We start from the raw sequence: 27,702 nt of genomic DNA, 5'->3' as shown, positions 1-27,702 counted from the left end.
CATGAGTCAATCTTGTCTAGTATTCTTTCTTATGAACATGATGAAAGGCACATGATATTATTTAGCCGATTCTTTCAAACATGATCAAGATTTTATACATTTAGATAATGTAAATTCACATGTTTTTGCATGCATTTGTTATTACGATTTTGACCTAGGACAAATAATGTGATTTTTTTGGTGATTTCAGTAAATGATGGATACAAATAATGCTATTGACAATTAAATGCCAGTTTTTATTTTTGCGAAACCAATCCAGTTGCAATTTTCACAAATTTTGTAAAACATCATAAAAACTTCTGAATTTTTAGCTGCGGCTGCTGAGCACTAAATACTTCCAACATTTTTGATAATTCCTGTTATCATTTTATGTATTATATCATGTATATTGACACTTCAGGTATGTCTTTCGTTTAAGTTGACAACTATCAACTATGGGAAATATGAATTGTAATTTCATATTTTACTTTGCAGTATTGAGTACATGTACTTCCAATGACCAAGGGTAAGAGGAAATGATAGACGATTTGCAACATGAACAAAGGAAAACAGGCCACTCTGTTTCAGAGTTGGGGACAGAAAAAGAAGGATATAAGACCAGATAATAAAGGCAGAGGTGATGTTATTGATCTTTGTGAGGGTTTGGATGAAGATGATGATCAGTTATTGGCAGAGGTATGACTTACATTTAAATTATAATTTTACCAACTGTGCAAGACCCTCATGGGTAGTCAAGGTCGTTAAACACCCCCTAGTAGTAGTACGTGGTTAAATCAATATATCAGGGTCCACAATTTTATAGTGTTTCTCATAGATTTCAAAAAGTGCATTTCAAAAGAATACATGGAGAAAGAAAACACAATTAAAAAAGGGAACAGGGTCATGAAAAGTGCACATGGGATATCTTGTTCAAAAGAAAATAATTGGTTCACAAAAAAAAAAATTAAATACATAATGGTACATGTACTATAAAAGACATATATAGGCTCTAAGCATTTGAAAATAAAATTCTGTAATTCAGGGTTCTCACTAAGGTGAGTCCATGAGTCCTGGACTTAAGAAAATCTGTCTGGACTCACCATTTTCAAAACTGGTGAGTCCAAAGATGCATCAAGGTTGAAATATTTTGTATAAACTGAACACACATATCATCATTTTATAGCAAACCTAATAATAGTAACCTTAATTTAATGTCATTTCATTGCTCTATTAGGTCATAAAGACTAAAATAATAAATTATATTGCAATAAAATATCTTTTTCTTGCTGTTGGACTCACCAGTGCCAAAAATGATGAGTCCCTGGACTCACCTTCAAAAATCCTTAGTGAGAACCCTGTAATTGAAGAAAATTAAACAAAGAATTCACCAGAATAAGGTATGATGCTATTGGACATGAATATGCGATAGAATGGTCTGTCAAAAAAGGAGAAGGCACTTTACAATGATATTCTCTCTTAAGGAAATCTTGTAGCTGATCAACATAGATCTTTGTCCAACAGAAAACTATGTGCTGATCAGTAAAAGCACAAAAAACATGCAAATTTCAGTTGTTACTTGTATTCATATTATGTTTGAAACCATAATTTTTAAATAAACTACCTGTCAATAATTTTATCGCAAACCACAAAATTTGCATAGAAAAATATAAATATCTCAGCATATTCTACATTTTTGAGGCTATGGAGAGAAGTCTGCATGACTATAGTGATGATGGTGGACACACAGTGAATGATGGCCTTGAAGGACCATCAGATGTATGTAACATATCAATTGGAGCTGAGAGCTTCCCAGTATCAACACAGGGATTGACACAGATGAACGTACCACCAGGGTTTGACAGAGTTGCAGGAAAGTTATGGATCTATCCCACCAACTACTCCGTAAGAGAATACCAATACAATATAGTTGGTAAGGCCTTGCTAAAGAATACCATGGTTACACTGCCTACAGGTCTAGGAAAGACATTTATAGCTGCCGTTGTGATGTATAATTTTTATCAATGGTATCCCCAAGGAAAAGTTGTCTTTATGGCTCCAACCAAACCATTGGTAGCACAACAGATTGAAGCCTGCTACAATATAATGGGTATACCACAGGAAGATACTGCAGAAATGACAGGTGAATTATAACTTTTTTAATTGTTACTGTGGATTCATTTATTTTCGTGAGTACCAATTTTCAGTTATGGAAAACTTGCATTTTCTAGGATATTTGATTTCATGTTGTTGCCAAAGTCTGCATATAGCCTTATAGAAAATTTGTAATTCGTTGAACTCTTTATTTCTTGGTTCACCTGTAACCACGATATCCACGAAAATTAGTCTCCACTCACAGTAGTCAAGAGACTGTAATCCAGTTGTTGTAGATGGTTGCTGGTTCAGTGGTTGTCATAATTAAATTGTTTCACATTTTGTCACAAACAAGAAAAGCCCCTCAGAAGCTCTAGTTCCTACAGTATATTGACTTAGTGTTTAGTTGTTTTTAAGGGGGTTCATATAAACTGCTAGATAGGGTTGAGTTATTTGTGTCACATCTTCTTTTCTAGGGGTCCTCGATGGCTGAGAGGTCTAAGTAGTTGAACTACTGTATCACTAGCCAGTCAACAAGAGGTTGTGGTTTCCAATCCAGCTCGGGCAGGTGCACTCGACTCCAATCATTAATTGACTAGGATTGTCAGTTTTTCCTTCCGAAGGACAGTGGTTCTCTCCCGGCACTCAGGCTTCCTCCACCAATAAAAACTTACCGCCCTGAAATAGCACAATAGTGTTGAAAGTGGCATTAAACACCAATCAATCAATCTTCTTTTCTGTTATATTCCTACTTCAGGGGTTACATGTATATTGCAATCACCTTGTCCATTTGTTCCTTTAATACATATTTTTGTCACACATTTCTCTGGATCTTCAAAACAGAATGAATGGAGCATGTGCGTGGCAAGACACATGCTACTTCTTGTTATACTTAAATCTGATATTCTTGGTCTGGACATCTCTGGTAAACAATTGGCAAAATACTGAATTACAGAGAAAAAAAGTTAAGTATTTTCCTGTTATTGTGTTCACAGTTTTTTGAATTTACAATCTTATTTGAAAACAACAGAACAAAAGTATATATACATGCATGGAAGGAGACGTGAGCATATTACTTAAAGTAGAAGTAGGGTATGCATCAATGAGACATCAACCAAATGACACAAAATACCAACATCCATGACATCTTAAAACCCCAGAGGTTAACATACAGTCTTCAACAATAGATGGTTGTCTATATACATGTAATATGTCAAGTTCTCAATCACCCCAAGTCTTATAGTTATGAATAAATTGATCAGTTATGTTTCAGTCCTATGATTATAGAGATAATATAAAAATAAGAAGATGTGGTATGATTGCCCATGAGACAACTCTCCACAAGAGACCAAATGACACAGAAATTAACAACTATAGGTCACTGTACGGCTTTCAACAATAAGCAAAGCCCATACCGCATAGTCAGCTATAAAGGCCCCAAAATGACAAATGTAAAACAATTCAAACAAGAAAACAAACGTCCTAATTTATGTACAAAATAATGAACAAAAAACAAGTAAGACCAATCCTGTAATTTACTAGTAAATGAATTTTCTATTAACTCACAATTTAGGCACAATGGCACCTACAGAGAGGAGAAGAGTATGGGTGGAAAAGCGAGTATTCTTTTTGACACCTCAAGTCATCATGAATGATTTAAGCAGAGGAACTTGTCCTGCTGTAGATGTTCGGTGTCTAGTGATTGATGAAGCTCACAAAGCTACAGGCAACCATGCTTATTGTCAGGTAATATATACAGTAAGAGGCAACCATGCTTATTGTAATGTAATATATACAGCAACAAAGCTACAGGCAACCATGCTTATTGTCATGTAATATATACAGCAACAGGCAATCATGGTTATTGCAAGGTAATTTATACAGCTGCAGGCAACCATGCTTATTGTCATGTAATATGTACAGCAATAAAGCTACAGGCAACCATGCTTATTTTCAGGTAATATATGCAGCAACAGGCAACCATGGTTATTGCAAGGTAATTTATACAGCTACAGGCAACCATGCTTATTGTCATGTAATATATACAGCAATAGGCAACCCGGCTCATTGTCATGTAATATATACAGCAACAGGCAACCATGCTTATTGTCATGTAATATATACAGCAACAGGCAACCATGCTTATTGTCATGTAATATATACAGCAATAGGCAACCCGGCTTATTGTCATGTAATATATACAGCAACAGGCAACCATGCTTATTGTAATGTAATATATACAGCAACAGGCAACAATGCTTATTGCCAGGTAAAATATACAGCAACAGGCAACCATACTTATTGTCATGTAATATATACAGCAATAGGCAACCCGGCTTATTGTCATGTAATATATACAGCAACAGGCAACCATAGTTATTGTAATGTAATACAGTGATTTTGCTAGCCCTCGTCATTTTCGTCATTTACGAAACGGTTTTCAAAATGACGAAAGTATTCCAAATCAATTTCGTCACTTAAATTTGGAAAGAGTAAATATATTTTCGCATGAAAATACTATAAATTCTACCTGTCTTATTGTTTCTGACAAGTTTATGACCCTCAGCTAATTAACATTTACAACAGGTGTTATAAGTTGTGATTACAGATAATCCGCTTATCGCCATCGGATGGGTCACTAATCCGTTAATTATTTAATCAACCTCATAATTGATCATCAAAATTATTTTCGTTTCCCCAGTAAAATCAGTCAGTCGGCATTTCAATTTCAATATTTATCAAACGAGAACAATTTGCAGTTCTTTTGTCGTTGTTTCGTCATTTGAGTATTCCCACGGACAGTTCGCATTTTTATTTCAATATTTCTCAAACGATCACAATTTGCAGTTCGCTTGTCGTAGTTTCATCAAATGAACGTATTTTCGTCATATTTGGTATAACTTTTAATCAAAAACTTTGACAATTTCGATTAATAAGATCTAACTTTATTCATAACATTCAGAAATGTTTTCACGAGTCAAACAGGTGCTTCCTTTACGATGAACTGCGCATGCGCGAAAGTATTCTTATGAATTTAAAGACACTAAAACGTAAAATACGAAATATTTAAGTATCAAACTAAACGAGAGAGACAAATATAGTTCTTATTTAGCAAATTTAATTTAAAAAATGATAATTTCCTGCCTTTTTTAAACACAAACCAATCCGTAGATGAATCCGGATTCATTCTGAATTTATTATCCACTTGTCACTTCCCGTTTTCATTTCATTTGGAAATGGAAAGTAAACGTGATCTATTCATGATAAATTTACAATTTAAACATGTTAAAGATTTAGAATTGTTCCAATAAGGATTTGTACAAATCCTTGGTTCCAACTTTATAGAATTAATTCTAAATATCGCTTTAAAACGTTTTCAAGGATAATGAGTATGAATAATGCAGTGAAATAGTCCTTACAAGTTCATTTATGCTGTGATTCCTGGTTTAAAAAAAAATGGATCCCAACTTTTGCTGATTGGGAATGTACCCTGAAACTAACTGAAGTGAAATTGTGAACTAAATTTCTAGATCTTCTATCCTTATCTTCGTATTAAAAGTGCCACATCAGTCAAATCATGCAGTAACTGCCTAGTATGCCAAATCCTTCAAAGTCTGACAAAGATGTATAGATAGTCATATACATCCTAGGTACCTTGCTGCTACCCAAAATAAGGTTGATTTTCATCCCACACAAAAGTGACTAAAGCCCTCAAAATCCTAGCTTAAACCCTGTGTAATATATACAGCAACAGGCAACAACGCTTATTGCCAGGTAATATATACAGCAACAGGCAACCATACTTATTGTCAAGTAATATATACAGCAACAGGCAACCATGGTTATTGTCATGTGATATATACAGCTACAGGCAATCATGCTTATTGTCAAGTAATATATACAGCAACAGGCAACCATAGTTATTGTCATGTAATATATACAGCAACAGGCAACCATGGTTATTGTCATGTAATATATACAGTAACAGGCAATCATGAAGAATTTAATATATCTCCCCTTTACAGTGATGTATTTGAAATCATCTTTTTCTCACAATTTATTAAATGAATTCATTCAAACTTCACTTCTTTTCTTCTTAGTGTAGTTGTGTACCATGCATTAGGTTTTTGTTTCGCCTGCAACAATAGACTAAGGCATAATTATTCTGGCAATAATCAATAATTGTGGAAGTTTGTATTATATTACACAGGTGAGGCATATCTCTGAGCTAAAAGTATATTGCATTTATGATTCCTTAGACAAGATGTGAAATTAAATATTTAAGTAGGACTATTGATATTGCCTGTCTGAAAATGTAGTATGAATGACCTCCAGATTCACTTCGATCTATATTTCATTTTTGTTTTTAATAGGTTGTCAGAGAATTGATTAAGTACACAACAGAATTCCGTATATTGGCTCTAAGTGCAACACCAGGAGGGGATATCAAGGTATTTTTACATAAAGAAATCAAATTTTATCTATAAATATTGGCTATAACAAAATTACAAATAAAAGTCTCTGTGAAAATATTTTTGACAGTTGATATTAGTTTCCAAAAAAAATAATAGCCGATGAAATACAACATTTAAGCTCATTTATTATCTGTAAAAGGAGTAGGTCCGGTAAGGGCCGATTTTGGCCTCAAAATTCAGGTTCATCTGATGAAAGATTTTGGACACTTTTTAAACACTTAAGGATCTACTTCAGTCGATTCAATTAGTTTATGTGAAAGATTTGAACTGATTTAGTTATTAAAGATGCTCAAATTCAAGCTTAAATATGAAAAATCTATCAAATATGCCATAATATGTCACTTTTCAGATGGTTTTTGTCAAAAATGAAAGTGGCCGCATCCGTGTTCATTCTCAACCTTTATATATGTTATGTATTATCATCAAATACAACTTACATTTAAATATCAAGAATGAACACAAATGCTGCCACTTCCATTTCAGACGGAAACCGTCTAAAATTAACCAAAATAAAATTTTGAAGAGTTCAGTAATTTAGCATGACTTAATGATGCTAGTACCTGATACATGTGCAGTGTATTGTCAAAAACAGCCCATATTTATTTATCAGAAGTATTCTTCTTTCCAATAAATAGCTAAAAATTTACATTTTAACGATTTTGTAAAACTGCTATATTTTGGGGCCAAAAAAGGGTCTTACCGGGCCTACTCCTTTGTTGAAAATAGAAATTTATGATCCCATGATCCCATGAACCAATAACTCTTCCAATTTTAACAAAGAATGTGTTGAATGAGAAAGTGTATGTGAGCAGTACTAAAGGGAGAGAATCTAGTTACATCCACACTTCTTTAACTATAGAACTCAACACTAGGAGCATTACATTGAAAGTCATTTACTTTGATTGATTGTTGACCTTAGATATGTAAAAATTCAGATTTAAATTTTAGACACTTTAGAATCGTGAAACTTTTACATAGATGTAAGAAATGTTTCAATTGGAAAGAGCATTTTGTAGTCACTTGATTCATGAATAAAAGCAGTAGTATTTAACTAGTAGGACAGTATTTTGGCTAAATATGCTGTTTTTAAAGAGATTCCCTTGATTTTCACATGACTTTGATTAAATTAAGATAAGTTAAAGAACAAGCAACATTTAAATTGGACACTACATAATTTTAGAACAATTTAATTTTTATTTCCCAGGCCACTGTGACCTGAACAATTACTGTAAATTCAGAAATTATTGTGTGCATTTATTATTGTCATTTTTGAAGAGTGAACAAAAATGCGAGTTTAATTATTGCGATTTTAGGAAAAGTGACATACAGATATATGTATCAGATATCAGAATGTGAGTTCTTACTATTATGATACTCATTGAGTCCCATTATTTGCATTCATAAAAAACCTTGCAATAATTTTTAAACTTACAGTAGTATTATCCATGTAAGTCATTCCATCTTCTATCATTCTGAAAACTAACAGTTGACAGAACTTTATTTTTTTATTCCTGTACATCTAAAGCTGATTTATTTTTCTCAAAACATTTTTTGTTTCTTGGTATAATCAGGTTATTTTTTCCACCAGAAATCCAAAAATTTCTACATCATATTACATATAAATCTGAACTTACTTTTAGGCAGTACAACAGGTGCTTGCTAACCTATTGATATCACACATAGAATTACGCACAGAAGAATCCCCCGACATTAAGCCATATTCTCATGAAAGGAAAGTAGAGAAGATTGTTGTCCCATTGGGAGATGAATTAACAAGTGTCAAGAAAAAGTATGTTCAGGTATGTATAATGGATCACATGAAACCATCAACACTCTTACAATACCTTTCTTCATTTTAAAACATGAAAATTACTGCTAGGATTTCCTGGTTAGTCAATACTTTTCCTTTTTAATGATATTGATACTTACATGATTACTTTCTTTATTTTTAAAAGGATCGTATAATGGAAAAGAATATTTTAAGATATATTATAAGGGAGATAATTCATGATTTTTGCACAAATATGAAATGCACATGTTAGGACATTAACAAGTTCTATGGAAGGTCCTGTAATGTCATGAAGATCTGAAATAATGTTATTTTGAATACACAATTTGTCAGATGTTTTATTTGGGTATAAAATTCTATATATTATTTGGAATGCTGAGATCCAAATAATGTTTTAAATAAATTTTGATGAGTTATCTTAACTGGATACATTTGATATGTCTTCTTGCTCTTCTTTTATATTTATTTTCTTTTTTCTTGAAAGATTTTGGATGTAACAGTGAACAAATTAAAAAGACATGGTGTAATATACAACAGAGATACAACTAGTTTTTCAAAGTTCTTAATTTTAAAAGCAAGGGAAGACTTTAGACAGAATCCACCGCCCAATTTACAGGTAAATATATGTCTTGTAAAAACTGTTTGCCTTTTGTGTTTGATTATTATGCTTCCAAGGAGCCAATAGCCACTGCCTTGTCTCTTCTTCAGTAAAAAAATAATGGTTTTTAAAAATGTGATGATTACAATGCCATGGCATAATTCTGCTGATCATAAAACACACAATTTTCTCTGTAATGGCAGGTATCCTTCAGTTACAGTCTTGAAACATTTAAAAAGCCAATCAAAAACAATGGTTTTTAAAAACAAAATTAACTTTTCTTTGAATACAACCTAAATATTTAAAAAAATATAAAAGAATCTCATCAAAAGAAGGTAAATTTGGCTTACTTTCATCTTAATTGACTTTATAGATTGAATTTTACTTATGAGTTCAGTTGTCTGAAGTGGACTTGCAATCATGTTATTTAGTGTAAGAAGTAAGAATGGGTCTTAGGAAGTAGAACTACCTCCCTTTCAAAGATTGTTTTTTCTTTTTGAAAATAAGTTCTGTAACATGTCTGCAAGTATGATGGCTTTAAATAAAAGTTAGTTAACTTGACCTATATTTTATGCCTCAATACCAGTTTTCATCTGATTCTATTTTAAGCTCACCTAGCCTAAAAGGCCAAGTGAGCTTTTCTCATCACTTTGCGTCCATCGTCTGTCGTCGTCCTTAACTTTTACAAAAATCTTCTCCTCTAAAACTACTGGACCAAATTTAACCAGTCTTGGCCACAATCATCATTGGGGTATCTAGTTTAAAAAATTTGTCGGATGACCCGGCCCACTAACCAAGATGTCCGCCATGGCTAAAAATAGAACATATGGGTAAAATGTAGTTTTTAGAGTACATACAATCTAAGACTCTCTCATCTTGCAAAAGTATTAAAACATTCGACTTTTCTACACTTTACACAAGTATTCCCCATTCCAAACTAAAAGACAAATTGAAAGAGTTGGTATTACTTTGTTTCATTAAAAAGAATGGCGAACGTAGATACAACTATCTTGTCTTGGGGAGAGATAAATCCTACTTTGTAAAGAATCACTCTGATTCTAACAAAAAATTCTCTGAAACTGACATTATCAAGATGCTTGATTTCTTGATTGACAACATATTTGTTACGTTTAGAGGACGTGTTTTTCAACAGACTGTCGGAATTCCAATGGGAACCAATTGTGCCCCTCTTCTTGCCAACTTGTTTCTTTATTATTATGAGGCTGACTTCATACAGGAACTTCTTAGGAAGAAAGATAAGAAGTTAGCAATGTCCTTTAACTTTACATTCCGCTATATAAATGATGTTGTCTCACTAAATAATACAAAATTTGGTGACTATGTTGAACAAATCTATCCCATCGAACTAGAGATAAAGGATACTACAGATACAGTTAAGTCTGCCTCATATCTTGACTTACATCTAGAAATTGACAATGAGGGTCGGTTGAAAACAAAACTTTACGACAAAAGAGATGATTTCAGCTTCCCAATTGTGAACTTTCCATTTCTATGTAGCAACATTCCAGCAGCGCCTCCATACGGAGTATATATCTCCCAATTGATACAATATTCCCAGGCTTGTATTTCCTATCATGATTTCTTTGATAGAAGATTGCTGCTCACAAGGAAGCTATTAAACCAAGAGTTCCAAATGGTGAAGTTAAAATTATCCCTTCGTAAATTTTACGGACGCCATCACGAGTTGGTTGACCGTTATGGAATAACCGTTTCACAGATGATATCGATATGTTCCTTATGTCGTAACTACAACATGTACAATACCTTTCCCTTTTCACGAATGTGACCTACCGAATTAGACTAGTTACCGGATTTGTAATAACATAAGCAACAAGACAGGTGCCACATGTGGAGCAGGATCTGCTTACCCTTCCGGGAGCACCTGAGATCACCCCCAGTTTTTGGTGGGGTTCATGTTGCTTAGTCTTTAGTTTTCTATGTTGTGTCATCTGTACTATTATTTGTCTGTTTGTCTTTTTATTTTTGGCCATGGCGTTGTCAGTTTGTTTTCGATCTATGAGTTTGACTGTCCCTCTGGTATCTTTCGTCCCTCTTTGGCTTATTTCTCTGAAGCATTTAGAGCAAATCTGACAAGGGGTAAAATTGTTCATCTGGTCAAGATCTATCTGCCCTGAAATTTTCAGACAAATAAGACAACCCGTTGTTGGTTGCTGCCAGACCTGGGGTCAATTACATGCCAAAGTAATTAATTACAATGATTTTTAAATGTAATTAATTACATCACAATTACATTGATTTTCAAATGTAATTAATTACATTACAATTACATTGCCAATGTAATTAATTACATTTCAATTACTTTTATCAAAAGAAAAAAATTTGTTTAAAAAAAAAAGATTTTAAATTTATAACTTCATTGTTACATTTAATTGCATTTCTTATTTTTATAGGAAAAACATTTATAAAGATGTATATATATATATATATATATGCATCTTTATAAATGTTTTTCCTATTAAAATATGAAATTCAATCAAATTATCAGCATCGAAAATCGAATGGTGATTAAATGTAACAATGACGTTATAAATTTGAAAACTTTTTTTTTTAAACAAATTTATATAATTCGTCTCAAATTTAGTCCAAAAATGTTAGATCTTCAAATTTGCGTTAGCAATGTAAGAATGTATATATATATAGATAGATCCAGATTAATATATTTTTTATTTATGTTTTTTTCATTTTTACCTATTACCATGAAGACTCTGATATTTAGAGAGAAACATTTTTTTTCCGTTATGCCTTATATGATTTAAATTATAATAGATAAATAAACACTTTAAATCACAAAAATGATCAGCAAGGCAAAATCTATTAAAAAGTCAAATTTTGCCGATATAGTTAGTAGACTGTCACTTTTCGTAGGAGTGATTGCCCTTAAATGAGGATTTTTTTACCCTCTTTTGTGTTTTGAGCAAAAACTAAAGAAAATAGAGAGAAACTAAACAGACTAAAAGATCAGTAATACAAGATCAACAAAATAGAGATTTTTATCATGAAGTCTATTTATGTCTACAATGTTGGAGAGTGTCCTTTGTTTGATATGCACATAGACCAAGGTGAGCAACACAGGCTCTCTAGGGCCTCTAGTTTAGTACATTTTGACTTCAGGTAACTTAACAAATGATATGGTTAATTCCCAATTAAATGTAGTTATTTTAAGTTTTTATTACGGTTTACCAACTTATTTTCACAATTTTGACTTTGTTAATGTTATTATATGAAACGAAATCCAAGTTTGACATTCACGTTATTTTTCTAGTCACAAAATTATCACATAAATGAATTTGCATTTGAAAGTTCTTTGGTTTACAGTAGTCAACCTCTATTTCAGAGAAACAACTATGGTATGGTAGAAGGAGATTTTGCTCTAGCTTTAAGTTTGTACCATGGCTTTGAATTGCTCCAGTTACATGGATCAAGATCATTATTTAACTACCTTGATGGAATATTACATGGAGACAAAGGTTATGGTCGCACCAAAACAGAATTGTTGAGAAATCATGACTTTAATGATTTAATGGATTTGTTAAGAGAAAAGTTTGCACCACCTGACTGCAGGTAATAAATATATTATACAGGAAATACATGTTCATTTTAAATACAATAGCTTATTTGGAATACAGATATCAGGAGCTACTTGATTAGTTTTCAAAAACAAAAGATTTCCTTCCATTTCGGTCAGGAAAAATAAATTCATTTTGGTTTTGTGTTGTTTGATTGCTGTCTCACATTGTCACATTGATGCTTTTATTACACTGCGCTGTGGAAAAAAGCTGCATATTGTGATTTACATATATTTTACCATATCAATACATGTTATAAACAAGAAAAGTTTCACTTTGAAAATGAATATTCTGGTCTGCAGCAAAAAAAGCAGGATATAATTGTATACAAAGCCATGGTAAAAAAGGTACATTTGGGTTTATAGGAAAACCATGTGACCATGAAAATCAATACACAAACCGGAAACAGTAGAATTTCAACACGAATTTGCAGAAAATGTTTACCAAAGAACAAATAAAACACAAAGACAGTATTGAAGTCATTTATTTTCAACAAAAACTTTTTATTTATTGATTTATGTAGGTTTGGCAATCAAAAACGTAGTTTTGACCAGGAAATTCACTCCTGACCACTTTTCTCAAGCTTGAATTTTTCCTCTGGTCGCTAGATCTCGTCTATTAGTCGGCCCCCCTCTCTGGATTATGAATTTTACTCCCAATTTTCCGACTAATAAGCGAGTAGGAACGGTAAGCATGCATAGCAACAGGTGAAATGAATATTCAATCCTCAAAAATCATGCCTGCTCACCTTAAAATATCAAATGGTTGTACCCTTAGATAAATGGGATCATTAAATAAATTTCATCTAGGTAATGTTTTTTTATTTCAATAATATATCACTAATAAAGTGGGGTTATTGGTTATTTTCTTAAGAAATTTTAAATTAGTTGTAATAACAATGTCATTCAAATGTTTAACATAAACGCTGTAATATAACGAATAGACTGGTAATTATATAAGTGAATTATTAGTCTCGCTCTTCGAATTACAGAATTCCTCTTAACAAGCCCCTTCCTTTACTCTAGCAATCTGAAACATAAATTAAGTATCACATGCCTATCTTTTGTGTACATACCATTAAACACGCACCTGCAATCAAGAAAAAATCGATTAAACAAGTACACATTGTTCGTTATAAAATCTGCTGTACAAGAGAACTGTGTAACCTTTACCTTGTCAATCCATAATACTCAAAATAGATATGATGATAGTAAGCCTGTGTTCTTTTGAAACAATTAATCAATGTATTTCTTCGTCAGTGTTCTCCCCAGAAATTTTGAATAGCATCACATTTGTCGTAAAAAAATAAATTGTATTTTTTTCAATGTCATTTGACACGTCGCGGCGATGGTCTATTTCCTTTATGTTATATATGTTTATAATGTTCAATTCATAACTGAGAATACAATTAAACTTTAACCATGATAACAGTTGTTTCAGTTTATGTTTTCTATATTCATTTATAGTTACAGAATTATTTTTTTCCTCTTGGGCCAAATAAAAATATATGTGTGGTTCCAGTTACCCTACCTACTCAACTAAATGAATGAATGAATGAATTAATGGTTTATTATAGTACAACCTGTATATATACAATACTAAATATCTAGCAAAAAAAAAAACTGGTTTTTATATAAAAGTGGAAGAGAAAGTATCATATAGCAATAAAATTTTAATTAAAAAACTTTTTTCTTTATCATGTCTATGAAATTCATTGTTTCATGGTACTCAATGAATTAGTCCCAGTTGTTTCTTTATATCAAAATGATATATATTTTTAACAAAGTTAAGCTACTTCAGTCAGTATATTAAAACGATGTATTTTCAAAAAGAATACATTTAGCAAAGATATCTAATAAATAGTCTGTTAATGCGTGTGGAATGCGTAGTTTTCTCTTTTGTGATCATTTTTTTCTGTCTACTGTGCCATTTGTGCATCTGTAGTTATTATCGTAAAAATGCGGAATTTTGTCATATCTGGTCCGGTTCCGATCCGTAGTTTACACAAATATTTCAATGGCGACGGAAGAAAAATTTACGTAAATAAACAATGCTTGACAAGAAATTGGGAATGAATAGGACGCTTTTAATGCATTAAATGGACGAAACATTTACTAAAGCCAATTATGATCTCTTTCTAAAGAAGTATCAAACTTATTTAACTCAAAATCAAAGTTTAATATACGCTCTCGATTAACTAGTTATACCGGAAATGAAAGAAAGTAATTTTTTAAAAGTTGTAAAAATATACGACCTAACCTCTTTTCTAAAGAGAGAAATCGTTTGTATCTTTGAATTTGGATTATGCAAACGTAGATTTCGAATTGTTTTTCGATTTTCTGATTACATTTTCTCCATGTCGAAATTTGCGATTGGACCACGTGGTATTATATATGTCACAAGTGTCAGCTTGGGGTATTCGTATCCATTCAGTTATCATCCAAAGGGCAATTAACACCTATGTAATCACTCTTAATTGCCTCTGTTGTCCAACTTGAAGGGATTACAATTAAAGGTGATATAATTTTTATGATCACAAGCGGTAATTAGATGAAAGTTCAATATTTAGGACATGGTTTTGCGATTTACACACAAGAAAAATAGCATCCTCAAAATAATTATAGCGTCGCGGAAATTATTATAGCATCACGGGAAAAAATAAAGCATCACGGTGCCGCGACGCTAAAACGGCCTGGGGAGAACACTGTCCGTTATTGACTTGCCTTGACAGAGTCAAAAAGCGAGACATAGGGATGCTGTTTCCGGCATTGGCGGTGTTGGCCTTGTCAACAATGTATTAGTTTGTGATTATGTCAGTTTTGTGGGGAACCACTAGTGGTAGGTCAATCATATTTGGTATGCAGTTGTATTAGCATTGGCACATCTCATTTCCATGGCGGTCATTTGGCCCTGTCCACTCAGTCGTGGTCTATTGACTTTGAAACTTTTGTATAGTTTACATGTATTAGTTTGTGATTAGGTCAGTTTATGGGGAACCACTAGTGGTGTATCAATAATATTTGATGTGCAGTTGTATTAGCATTGGCACATCTCATTTCTATGGAGATTATTTGGCCCCTCCCCCTCAGTCGTGGTCTATTGACTGAAACTTTTGCTAAGTTAACATGTACATGTATTAGTTTGTGATTAGGTCAGTTATTGGGGAACCACTAGTGGTAGTTTTATGATATTTGGTATGCATATGTATTAGCATTGACAAATCTCATTTCCATGGAGATTGTTTGGTCCTGTACCTTTAGTCATGGTTCATTGACTTTGAATATTTGGCATAACTTACATGTTAAAGTATTGCTATTTTAATTTCAATATTTGTATTTTACTATTAAAATAACAAAAAGGCGAGACATATCTCTGTGTTAACTGTTTATTGATTGCCTACTGATAAAGCTATCCTTTGATGTAGATTAAATTAAGGATGATTGGCAAGTGACAATAAGGAAAAAAATCGTACATGTGTGCAGGTGAACTCAAACATGTCCAATTGATACAGAATTTCAGTTTCATAAATCGATTAAAGAAAAAGGTATATACCATCCTTATTTATCGACAGATACAATAATTATTGTATTTTCCTGTTTGAAACTTCATTTTAATTGCAATTTTTAAATGTATACATTAATTGAAACAATTGATTTGCAATTTAAATACCAATGTTACACCAATATTACATTAGACACAAGTTAATGAGTTCTAGATAGTTAAAAAGACGAATTATTAAAGGGTCATTGTTATCTAAGAGTATGAGAGGGATTATAGAAAACGTCTAAAAGGCGCACGAAATGGTAAAAAGTAGAGAAAACATCTAAAGTTAAAACATCTATTTTTTATGAATTATTGGTTATCTTTTAGACAGAGGCCATTTTATTAGATTTATGCCGGTATTTTCGCCAATAAGCGGGTGCATTAACCGTTTAGTTTTTCTAGTGATACTGTAAATTTCAGGCCAAGTCAGAGCAGTAAAAAGCCCCTTGTAACAGGTCATCCTAAGATGGAGAAGTTAGAACAAGTGGTACTTGATCATTTCAATACATTCAATTCAGGTAAAAATTTTTTTAAAGTGATCATACTTTCTTAGTTAATTTAACGACATAAGTTGCAAAGGCAAGACAAAGCAGTCCTACATTTCATAGTAGTCAGTGTCATAAACATTTTCAGTCTGTGGTGAAATTTTTTTGGACATCAATTTCTTTGTAAAACATTTTTGAAATTTGCTTGTAAAGTTGAACCATTTACTGTAAATTCAGAAATTAATGCAAGGTTTTTATAAATGCAAATAATGTGACTTGGTGCCTATCACAACAATAAGAACTGACATGCTGATATTTTATACATATATCTATATGCAGTTTTCCTAATATCGCAATAATTAATCTCACATTTTTGTCCATTCTTCAAAAATCGCAATTATAAATGCACGCAAATAATTTCTGAATTTACAGTATTTAAATTTTCAAGAACATACAAATTTTATATAGGAAGAGATCAGATATCCATGAAAATAAAAATTTAAATCAATGTACAAATACAAAAAAACAAACAAATAAAAACATTACACTAGAATATTCCAAATGAATTGAAGTTGATTTTTGTTGAAATGTAAGGACATGTAATGCTTTAAAAAAAACTATTGTAGGTGATGGTGAGACAAGAGTGATGATTTTCTCCCAGTATCGTGACAGTGTATCAGAAATCACTAATATATTAAAACAACATCATCCCCTGGTTAAAGTGATGAGTTTTATTGGGCAGTCCTCTGCAGGAAAGTCTACCAAAGGATTTACACAGAAAGAACAACTTAAGGTATTGTATTTGTATTGTTGTTTTTATACGACCGCAAAAATTAAAAAATTTTTGGTCGTATATTGTATGACGTTGGTGTCGTCGTCGTCGTCGTCGTCCGAAGACACATTGGTTTTCGCACTCTAACTTTAGTTTAAGTGAATGGATCTCCATGAAATTTTACCATAAGGTTCAATACCACAAAAGGAAGGTTGGGATTGATTTTGGGGGTTATGGTATCAACAGTTAAGGAATTAGGGGCCAAAAAGGGGCCAAAAATAAGCATTTTTGTAACTTCCAGACATAACTTGTGTGTTAGTGTATGGATCTCTCTTGACATTGTACCACAAGGTTCCATATCACAAAGGGAATGCTGGGATTGATTTTGAGGGTAATTGCCGCAAAATTTTAGGAATTAGGGGCCAAAAAAGGGGCAAAAAACAAGCATTTTTCTAGTTTCATGATAATAACTTGTGTGTAAGTATATGGATTTTTCTGAAATTGAACTACAAGGTTCCATATCACAAAGGGAAAGCTGGAATTGAGTTTGGGGGTAATTGCCCAAAACGTTTTGGAATAAGGGGCCAAAAATAGCATTTTTCTAGTTTCCAGATAATAACTTGTGTTCAAGTGTATGGATCTCTCTGAAATTGTACTGCAAGGTACCATACCACAAAGGGAAGGCTGGGATTGATTTTGGGGGTAATTGCCTCAATATTTTAGGAATTAGGGGCCAAAAAGGGGCAAAAAAGAAGCATATTTCTAGTTTCAGGACAATAACTTGTGTGTAAATGTATGGATCTTTATGAAATTGTACTACAAGGTTCCATATCACAAAAGGAAAGCTGGGTTTGAGTTTGGGGGTAATTGCCCTAAACGTTTAGGAATTTGGGGCCAAAAAGGGTCCTAAAAACAAGCATTTTTCTAGTTTCCAGACAATAACTTGTGTTCAAGTGTATGGATCTCTCTGAAATTGTACTGCAAGGTACCATACCACAAAGGGAAGGCTGGGATTGAGTTTGGGGAGATGAACCATAAGGGGGTTCAAAAAATTTAGTGGAGGGATTTTTTTTTTCTTTAAAATTTTCCATTTTAAATTGGTTATTTCTGATTTATATATAAAAGCAAATAATAATGATATGGTTTGAATAGGTAAATTAAAAATTTTTAAGTTCTTAGACCACATTCATTCTGTGTCAGAAACCTATGCTGTGTCAAATATTTAATCACAATCCAAATTCAGTGCTGTATCAAGCTTGAATGTTGTGTCCATATTTGCCCCAACTGTTCAGGGTTCGACCTCTGCGGTCGTATCAAGCTGCGCCCCAGCGGAGCATTTTATTTTTATTTAAAAACATCTTGAAAAGATTTTGGTTGGATATACATGAGTGAAAAATTCAATGAAAAAGTAGAAATTAAGAAATGGATAGATGGATTGATGGATGGCTGTTTATGGATGTTCTTTATCTTGTCAGTCTCTAGAAGGTTTAAAACTATAGACTATAAAGTTAATCCACAACATTCAGATCAAGAGGCCCCCTGGCATCAACTTCAGTGGTATGTTGGTGCTTAAACTTCAATCTAATTTATGAAAACTAGTTTTGTTGCATTTTGAATTGACATTATCTGACAAGTAGCTGGATGCTTTCTTTTGTATGGTTAGGAAACATAAACAAATGTGTGTAGTTGTTTTAACCAATGTGGTATTGTCAATAAATTAGCGTGTATTTTATTTTGTTTTCAAAAATATTGACACATAAATAAAGAACTTTTTTTGTATGAAGTGAATACCAGTTTCAAATTAAACAGGTATAGGTAGTCTTAATGGCTTAATGTTAATAAAGAGTATAGTTAAGACTACAAATTGTTAGTAACATAATAATACAGTATTTAAATTTTCAAGAAAATACAAATTTTATATAGGAAGAGATCAAATTCATTTGGAATATTCTAGTGTGCGGATTTTATTTTTTTGTTGTTGTTTTTGTACATTAATTTTAATTTTTATTTTCATGTATTTGATCTCTTCCTAAATAAAATTTGTATTTTCTTGAAAATTTGAATACTTTATTATTATGTAAGCTGTCATATTTGGCTTGGGGCATTATCTATTACCTTTGTTCTTTTATCCATGATTGTTTTTTATTCCCCCGCTTTAAAAAAGTGGGGATATACTGTTTTACCTCTGTCTGTCCACCTGTCAGTCCATCCATCCGTCAGTCCATCAGTCCATCCGTCCATCAGTCCGTTCCATGAATATTTTTCATCGCATCTTTCTCAGGAACTACAATACAAGGATTTCTGAAATTTGGTTTCAGGGTTTATATAAGTCAGCTGTACCGTGTGATGCGTTTTCATATTCATCACTCAACAACTTCCTGTTTACCGAACACTTGTATCATTTTACACATGATAGCCAAGTTGAAAATTTTCGTCACATTTTTTCAGGAACTACAATACAAAGATTTCTGAAATTTGGTTTCAGGGTTTATATAAGTTAGCTATACCGTGTGATGCGTTTTCAGATTCATCACTCAACAACTTCCTGTTCACCGAAATATTTGGGCAGGGGTATCATCAATGAGCAGTAGCTCGCAGTTTCACTTGTTCTATATGGATCACTAGTGTTGTTTTTTCTATATGGATCATTAGTGTTGTTTTTTCTATATGGATCACTAGTGTTGTTTTTTCTATATGGATCACTAGTGTTGTTTTAACAGTTCAATTGAGGGTAGGTAAACATTCAGGCTTTCTATGTGCATGTAAATTTGCTATTGTATTCATGAAAATATACATTAATTCATGAAAATAAATACAACACGAAAAAAAGTATTTATACAGAAATAAAAAAAGTCTTGCATTTGTTTTTATATTTGCGTTGTTGCAGGTGATGAAAGATTTCCGTGAGGGTGGTTATAACACCTTGGTGTCAACATGTGTTGGTGAAGAAGGTCTAGATATTGGTGATGTAGACCTTATAGTATGTTTTGATGCCCATAAGAGTCCAATACGTCTTGTACAGAGAATGGGAAGAACTGGCAGAAAACGAGAAGGACGTATTGTAATGCTTGTTACAGAAGGCAAAGAAGAACAGGTTATTTGATACTGTTTGTTTTAATTTATTTTGGTTTTTGTGGAAAAGATTGCAATCAAAACCCTTGTGTTACTCATCTCTATCTTATCTAACAAATTGCACTGAGGTGAACATACCAGTGTTCTCCCCAGAAATTTTTTAAGGCGCAAAATTTCAAGGGCGCGTAACTCTATTTCAGAGTGAACTATTGTGACCTGAAGCAATCTGTCATAAATCATTACATGCAATAATGCACAGTATTAATATACATGATAAAGATTATATATATATATGAAATAAATTCATTTTAAACACAAAAAGCATTTATATCACAGTAAATTAAATAAGTCAAAATGTATATTGGGGTATCTATAGAATATTTTGGAAACTTGAGGTTACATGGTTACTAAAGCTTGTACACAGGTTAAAAAAGGGGGAAAATTTGATTGGTTAACTTCCAGTGATGGTTATTTTCTTATATGCAATGAAATATTATGTGAATTTTTTTCTATAGTACTGGACAGGATAAAACTTTACTCATGGCAAGTATTTCTTTATTTGAAACAAAGATAAATTCTGCACAATTTTTTGAAAAGTGCAAATTTAACAAGGACTAATAGGGGAAAATCAATGGTGGTATTACACCTAATATGGGAAGCTGTACATGCACCTTTGACCTTGTGAGTACTCTCATGTGTTAAAATTTCTTGCTATTTAAGTGAAATAATACAAATAATGAAATATTCTGAGTGGATTGAGTCACCAAAACACATTTAATGAGAAAATTTCCTTGAAATAGGACTTTACCATGAATATTAGTTGACAGAACAAGCCATACTTAGAGTTTTGGGGAGCTTTTTCTCCTTATTTCTTATATTCTGCTATACTAGAAAATTTTTCCTAAGAACTACTTTAATAATATATAGTTTTCAGTAAATGAAATTATTTTTAAAGCAGTAACAACAAATTATTCACCAAAAGAGAACCTTTTTATGTCCCTTTCTGGAACGTGGCGTAAATTTAAGTTTTACGTAAGGACTTATTGAAACCTCCTTGGAGACAATAAACTTTTATACGGATAGTTCATTCAGCTTGAATACTGCAATTAATCATTTATTATAACATTTCTATCATAAATGAGTGAAAATTACCCCAAAATTTTTATTTATTGACCTAAAAAGTAGAAATTTTGAGGAAATGAGAGGTATAAATGGACCAAAAACTTTTGCAGTCGTATATTGATATCAGTCGTCATCGTCGTTGTCTTCGTTGTCATTTGCGTCGTCCGAAGACATTTGGTTTCTGGACAATAACTAAAGTATCAGTTAACAGAAATCTATGAAATTTAAACACAAGGTTTATAACCACAAAAGGGGGGTTATTGCTCAAACCGTTTAGGAATTAGGGGCAAAAAAAATAAGAAAAAACAAGGGTGTCCTGGTTAATGGACAATTACTTAAGTGTAATGTTGTGTTTGAATTACCTCCCTTACACTGCTTTTAAATTATGTGTAAAGAAATGTTGTATTGTCTTGAGGTGATTAGCTGTCAATTTATTTTTAGAAGTTACTATTTTAATAATTTTATAAATGCTGATTAAGGTATATTAATTTTAGCCATGATTATGTATGTCATTTTATATTTTAAGTCTTTTATGATGTATTTAAATGGGTTATTATGGTTGCAAACTCCATTGGAAATTTGAATTGTGATTATGACCATATCTTGAGGGAAAGAATTTTTTTGGGGTAAAGGGGGCAGGAAAAAAAAAGGGGGGGGGGATAAAAAAAAATTGGTGGTGGGGGTGGGGACAAGATTTCAGAAATCAAAAAGAAAATTTCTTCAAAAATTTGCAACTGTATAGTGTATTGCACAAAAGCAAAAAAAAGGGGGGTACATTTTAAAAAAAAAAAATTTTTTTTTGGGGGGGGGTCAATTCGCAACAGCATAGTGTTTTGCACAAAAGCAAAAAATTGAATATAAATTCAAATCATATGACCAATTCTAAGTTCTTGGCTACAGTTATTCTTTGTCAGAAACCTATTATGTGTCAAATATTGAATTACAATCCAAATTCAGACCTGTATAAAGTGAGAATATTGTGTCCATTTTTGCCCCAACTGTTCAGGGTTGGACCTCTGCGGTCGTATCCAGCTGCGCTTGGCGAAGCAATTTATTTTAGGAAAAAAAATATAGAGAGATATCTTTATATATATATATATATATAGATCCAGATTAATATGTATTGTTAATTCTTAAAAAAAAAATTTAAAATTACAAGTTTCTAATAAAAATGTTAATTTAAATTTTTAAGGTTTTCTTAAGTACTTGAATGTGAAATTTGAAGTAACTTTGAAGCTTCCATATATTACAGAAGAGTAATGGTAGCATTTTCCAGACTTGTCTTTTGACAAGTCAAAATTGTCAAGTATATTGGACTTCATTCTTGTATGTTTTGACTGCTCTATTAAAAATTTTTTAGAAAGTGTTTAAATAATATCCATCTTTACAGATTTTAACATATAAATATGATGGTTTAAAAAAATTGCCTTTTGCATTTTAATCAAGGGACAAACTTGTACTTTATAGTTAGTATAGTGAAAGGAATAACCTGAGGCTAAGATTATTGTTAATTGTTAGAACAACATATTTACAAATTGTATGTACATTGGTATTGTTTTGAATTTTTATACTTTTTATGAAAACATGTGAAAAAATTGATTGAATTAAATACAAATAAAGAATATTATACATGCTTTAATGATTAGTGAAATATCAAGGATTGATATATATTTCTCATCATGATAAATGTTTAAAAAGTATTAAACAAAAATCAAAGTACCAAGTGCATACTAAATGTAGGAAAAAATAAAATTTACAAGTTGCATCAGAAAAGCACAAAATGTTTGCAATTTCCCAGCAATTATTTAAAATGTAATTCAAAGTAATTGAAAAGTAATTTATAATTACATGACAAAAAGGCGATGTAATTCATTACTTTCAATTGAAAATATGCTCAATTAATACACATTACATTGAATTACTCTCAAAAATGTAATTAATTACAGCTAATTATAATTACATTTTTAATAACCCCAGGTCTGTTTCAGATATAAATTTGATTTATTGTCATTTGAGCATGTTTTGGGTTCCAGCTTGGGCTGCAAACATCGTAAGCATGTTTCTTACTTTAAATCATTTTCTTCTTATTGTGTCTTGATTAGGGGAAATAACTTTCAATCAGTTGTACATCAAAGGGCTTTGAATACCTTATAAAATTCCGACAAGAAGTGATAAAGTGTAAAACAAACAAATAACTAGTTGCCTTCAGACATGGGGTAATTGTAATATGTAATTGTAATTGACTGTTATTAATTACAATTTCTCCAGTAATTGAATGAAATGTGTAATTGAGCATTTTTTTCAATTACAAGTAATTGAAAGTAATGAATTACATAGCCAAAATTGACTGTAATTGACAATTCTTTTTAATTACAACTCAATTTAATTTCAAATTTTGGATCAGAAAGATTGAATCTTGTGTTTTCTCAAAATTGATGAAAAGCCATGACCGTAGTAAATGTAGTTAGCTGACAAAGCAAAGTCTACACAGTATACTTTTTGTAAATACACAACCATGGGAGATTCTTTATTTTGTATTGAATGAACAAAAAAGAAGAAAAAAAGATTGTAGAAACATGCCATAATTTGTGTTAAAAGAAACCTTTAGTTAGTCACTGTCTTATACCTTAATTAGTTTGTTACCTACATGTGTATTCAGATAGATATTGTTAGGCATTGATTTAACATAATAAACTTTAATGGACATAGTCAATTAATAAATATAACCTCTGGCTATTTGTTTTATTATAAACTATATAATGACTTTTTTTACAACAGTTATGTTTGCAGGTTAAACAGATGTTAAGCCAATTAGAGAGATAAATATACCCCTAGGTACATGTAATAAATTCATTATATATCTTTTCCATTTTGTGTATAGTTAATATCTTAGATTTAAATTTGGAAAGATTTGTTTTTTTAAATCAATTAATAGTGAATAAAATTAAAGTATATATTTTTAAAAAGTCAGGCTTTCTAAATCATTTCTTTAGAAAAAAGTTGTGGTCAAAATAAAAAAAATATTTCAAAATATTAAAATTAGGGCTCTCTTTTTGTATCATTTAGGCCCGAAAGGTGCAGACTGGGTGATGGAACATTTGAAAAATTTATGATGTTAAATGGAATGGTAGAATGCTAAAATAAGTAATATGACAAAATACAAAAATGTACATACTAGTATAAGTTGAACACTGTTATATATGTCAGAAACATTATTCTATGTTCTAATTGTTATTACTAGAAAGCAATGTATGATACTTATGTACATATCATAGAATAAATGCATGTTTTCAATATTGTATCTAAACTTTCCTTTGAAAAGTAATTGAAGTTATTAATTACATTTGCCAAGTAATTGGAAAGTAATTAATTATATTGGTAAAAGTTAAATGTAATGTGTAATTTAATTGAAGGTTTTGTAATTGTAATTGATTGTAATTAATTTCTTTCAAAAGTAATTGACCCCATGTCTGGTTGCCTTTGTCCTAGCTTGAGCTCAAAGTTTTAAATAAACACTTAAACCTAGGATGACCAAGCGCGGATTTGACATTTCAAAACATTTTCAATGAATTTTTATCTTTTATTTTATTATTATTCAAACAGAGATCCACAGATTTACGTGTCTGCAACATTTATTTTTTAATTTTTGAAACAGCGATCCACGACTTTACGTATCCCATGAAATGTCTTTTTTTCTCTATCCACAAAAATTATACCCATGAAAATAAATGAAACCACAGTATTGCCTTTTGCTCCATTGCTTAATACATTGCAGCTCACAATGCAAAATGAAAACAATCTTTATCCCTTAGTGCTCACAAGTGCTTTGATTTTTAACTGTCTTTAATTCTTCCATGCTCAACTTTACATTTTAATTGACTGAAAATAAGATATGTGTTACATGGATGTTGTTTGAATATTTACTAGAATAATATACAAAATTTCGTCAATTTTTGTCTTGCCTGCGACGAAAGTCGCGGAAAGCGAGACATAGGGATTGCTTTTCCATCGACGGCTTCAACAGTTGTCAAGTTTTCTGCTTAAGTTAGTTTGATAGGAACTTCTTGCGAGAGATCATTGATGTTTTGTATGAAAATGAATTACTATCAGTACATATCAGTTTGACGACAATTTTGATGCCCTGCCTCCTAGGCCATGGTCCAGTGACTTTGAATTAATTAGCAATTTTAAATGTTGTTTTTTCTGCTTAAGTAAGATTGATAGGAACTACTTGTGATAGATCAATGATATTTTGTATGAAGTTGTATCATTATCAGTACATATCAGTTTGACGACAATTTTGAAGCCCTGCCCCCTAGGCCATGGTCCAGTGACTGATTTAATAAGCCATTTTCAATGTTAAGTTTTCTGCTTAAGTTAGATTGATAGAAACTACTTGTGATTGATCAATGATATTTTGTATGAAGTTGCATTGCTTCAGTACATATCAGTTTGACAAAATTTTGAAGCACTGCCCCCTAGGCCATGGTCCAGTGACTTTGAATTAATTAGCCATTTCCAATGTTAAGTTTTCTGCTTAAGTTAGATTGATAGGAACTACTTGTGATAGATCAATGATATTTTGTATGAAGTTGCATTGCTTCAGTACATATCAGTTTGACAACAATTTTGAAGCCCTGCCCCCTAGGCCATGGTCCAGTGACTTTGAATTAATAAGCCATTTTCAATGTTAAGTTTTCTGCTTTAGTTAGATTGATAGGAACTACTTGTGATGGATCAATGATATTTTGTATGAAGTTGCATTGCTTCAGTACATATCAGTTTGACAAAAATTTTGAAGCCCTGCCCCCTAGGCCATGGTCGAGTAACTTTGAATTAATTAGTCATTTTCAATGTTAAGTTTTCTGCTTAAGTAAAATTGATAGGAACTACTTATGATAGATCAATGAAGTTGCATTACTATAAGACTATTAGTACATATAAGTTTGACGACTATTTTGAAGCCCTGCCCCCTAGACCATGGTTAAGTTTTCTGCTTAAGTTAGATTGATAGGAACTACTGGTGATAGATAAATGATATTTTGTATGAAGTTGCATTGCTTTCAGTATTTTGAGTCCCTGCCCCCTAGGCAATGGTTCAGTGCTTCAATTAATTAGCAATTTTCATTGATAAGATTTTTGCTTAAGTTAGTTTGATAGGAACTACTTGCGATAGATCAATGATATTTTCTATAAAGTTGCATTACTATCAGTACATATAAGTTTGACATCTATTTCAAGGCTCTTTCCCCTGGTCATGGTCCAGTGACTTTCAATCAATTAACAATTTTCAATGTTAAGTTTTCTGATTAAGTTAGTTTGTGAGGAACTACTTACAAGAGACAATATTTTCTATAAAGTTACATTGCTGTCTGTACATCTCAGTTCGTCAACCATTTCGAGGCCCTACCCACTAGTTGGTCCAGCGACTTTGAATTAATTAGCAATGTTGCTGTCCATCAGATTGTCTTTTTCTGAATTCTATGCCGACAGTCTAGACAAATCTCTGTGTCAACAGTTTATTAGTCTATAGATGAAAATTTAACAGATTACATTTGAGATTTTGTGCTATTTGTTGTTTTTAAACTTTTCATTTGTAAAGATATCAATGTGTTTTTTCCAACAACTTTAGGAAGATTTCCTTGACCTGGAAATGAAAGAATAGGTTTCTTTTAACCCTTGAAGTAGGGTGCTTCCTTAATATCATAATTACCTAGTTAATATATTACTTCTTTTGGGCCATTACAATGAATATTTATTCGGGAAATAATGTTATTTTTTTCTATACATGATTTTCCTAAATTTTAGATTTACAATCAGAGTCAGTATTCAAAGAAAAGTATCCATAAAGCTATATTGAATAGTGCCAAGACATTACATTTCTACCAGAATAATCCAGCCATGGTACCAGATGACTGGACACCAAAATGTCATAAAATGTTCATCACTGTTAGTAAGAAATTTAAACCTACCAAGGCAGCGAGTACATCCAACCAGAACAAAATTACCAGCATGCTTGCTTCACATGGTAAGTTACCCAAGCATAATAGAAAGAAATTATCAAACAGGCAAAATAGCTTGCATTACACCACAAATGGTAAATTACTCAAGCATATGCAGTGAAGAGTCATTGTTTGCCCTGAAGCTTTCATACTTAGGCCAACATTT

The 27,702-nt window shown here is 31.8% G+C and overlaps 1 protein-coding gene and 1 long non-coding RNA gene across 2 annotated transcripts in view; one reads left to right on the top strand and one right to left on the bottom strand.

Annotated features, from left to right (window-relative positions):
* Positions 1-478: 478 nt before the first annotated feature.
* Positions 479-27,702, top strand: part of LOC127698721 (Fanconi anemia group M protein-like) — a 66,096-nt gene continuing 38,872 nt past the window's right edge. The window contains exons 1-11 of the mRNA XM_052202343.1: positions 479-675; positions 1,678-2,119; positions 3,644-3,816; positions 6,444-6,521; positions 8,186-8,344; positions 8,819-8,950; positions 12,309-12,535; positions 16,504-16,601; positions 17,195-17,361; positions 20,228-20,434; positions 27,343-27,562. Coding sequence (XP_052058303.1) covers positions 535-675; positions 1,678-2,119; positions 3,644-3,816; positions 6,444-6,521; positions 8,186-8,344; positions 8,819-8,950; positions 12,309-12,535; positions 16,504-16,601; positions 17,195-17,361; positions 20,228-20,434; positions 27,343-27,562 — 2,044 coding nt within the window. The 5' untranslated portion in view covers positions 479-534. The remainder of the gene's footprint in view (positions 676-1,677; positions 2,120-3,643; positions 3,817-6,443; positions 6,522-8,185; positions 8,345-8,818; positions 8,951-12,308; positions 12,536-16,503; positions 16,602-17,194; positions 17,362-20,227; positions 20,435-27,342; positions 27,563-27,702) is intronic.
* The window catches only part of LOC127698778 (uncharacterized), a 280,956-nt gene continuing 270,677 nt past the window's right edge, over positions 17,424-27,702 (bottom strand). The window contains exon 2 of the long non-coding RNA XR_007980955.1: positions 17,424-18,544. This is a non-coding gene — a long non-coding RNA (uncharacterized LOC127698778). The remainder of the gene's footprint in view (positions 18,545-27,702) is intronic.

Source organism: Mytilus californianus, unplaced genomic scaffold (assembly GCF_021869535.1).
Source record: "Mytilus californianus isolate M0D057914Y unplaced genomic scaffold, xbMytCali1.0.p SCAF_4, whole genome shotgun sequence".
Classification (NCBI taxonomy): Eukaryota; Metazoa; Mollusca; class Bivalvia; order Mytilida; family Mytilidae; genus Mytilus; species Mytilus californianus.
The sequence above is the reverse complement of the archived record's forward strand: the minus strand, read 5'-3'. Positions and strand labels throughout refer to the sequence as shown.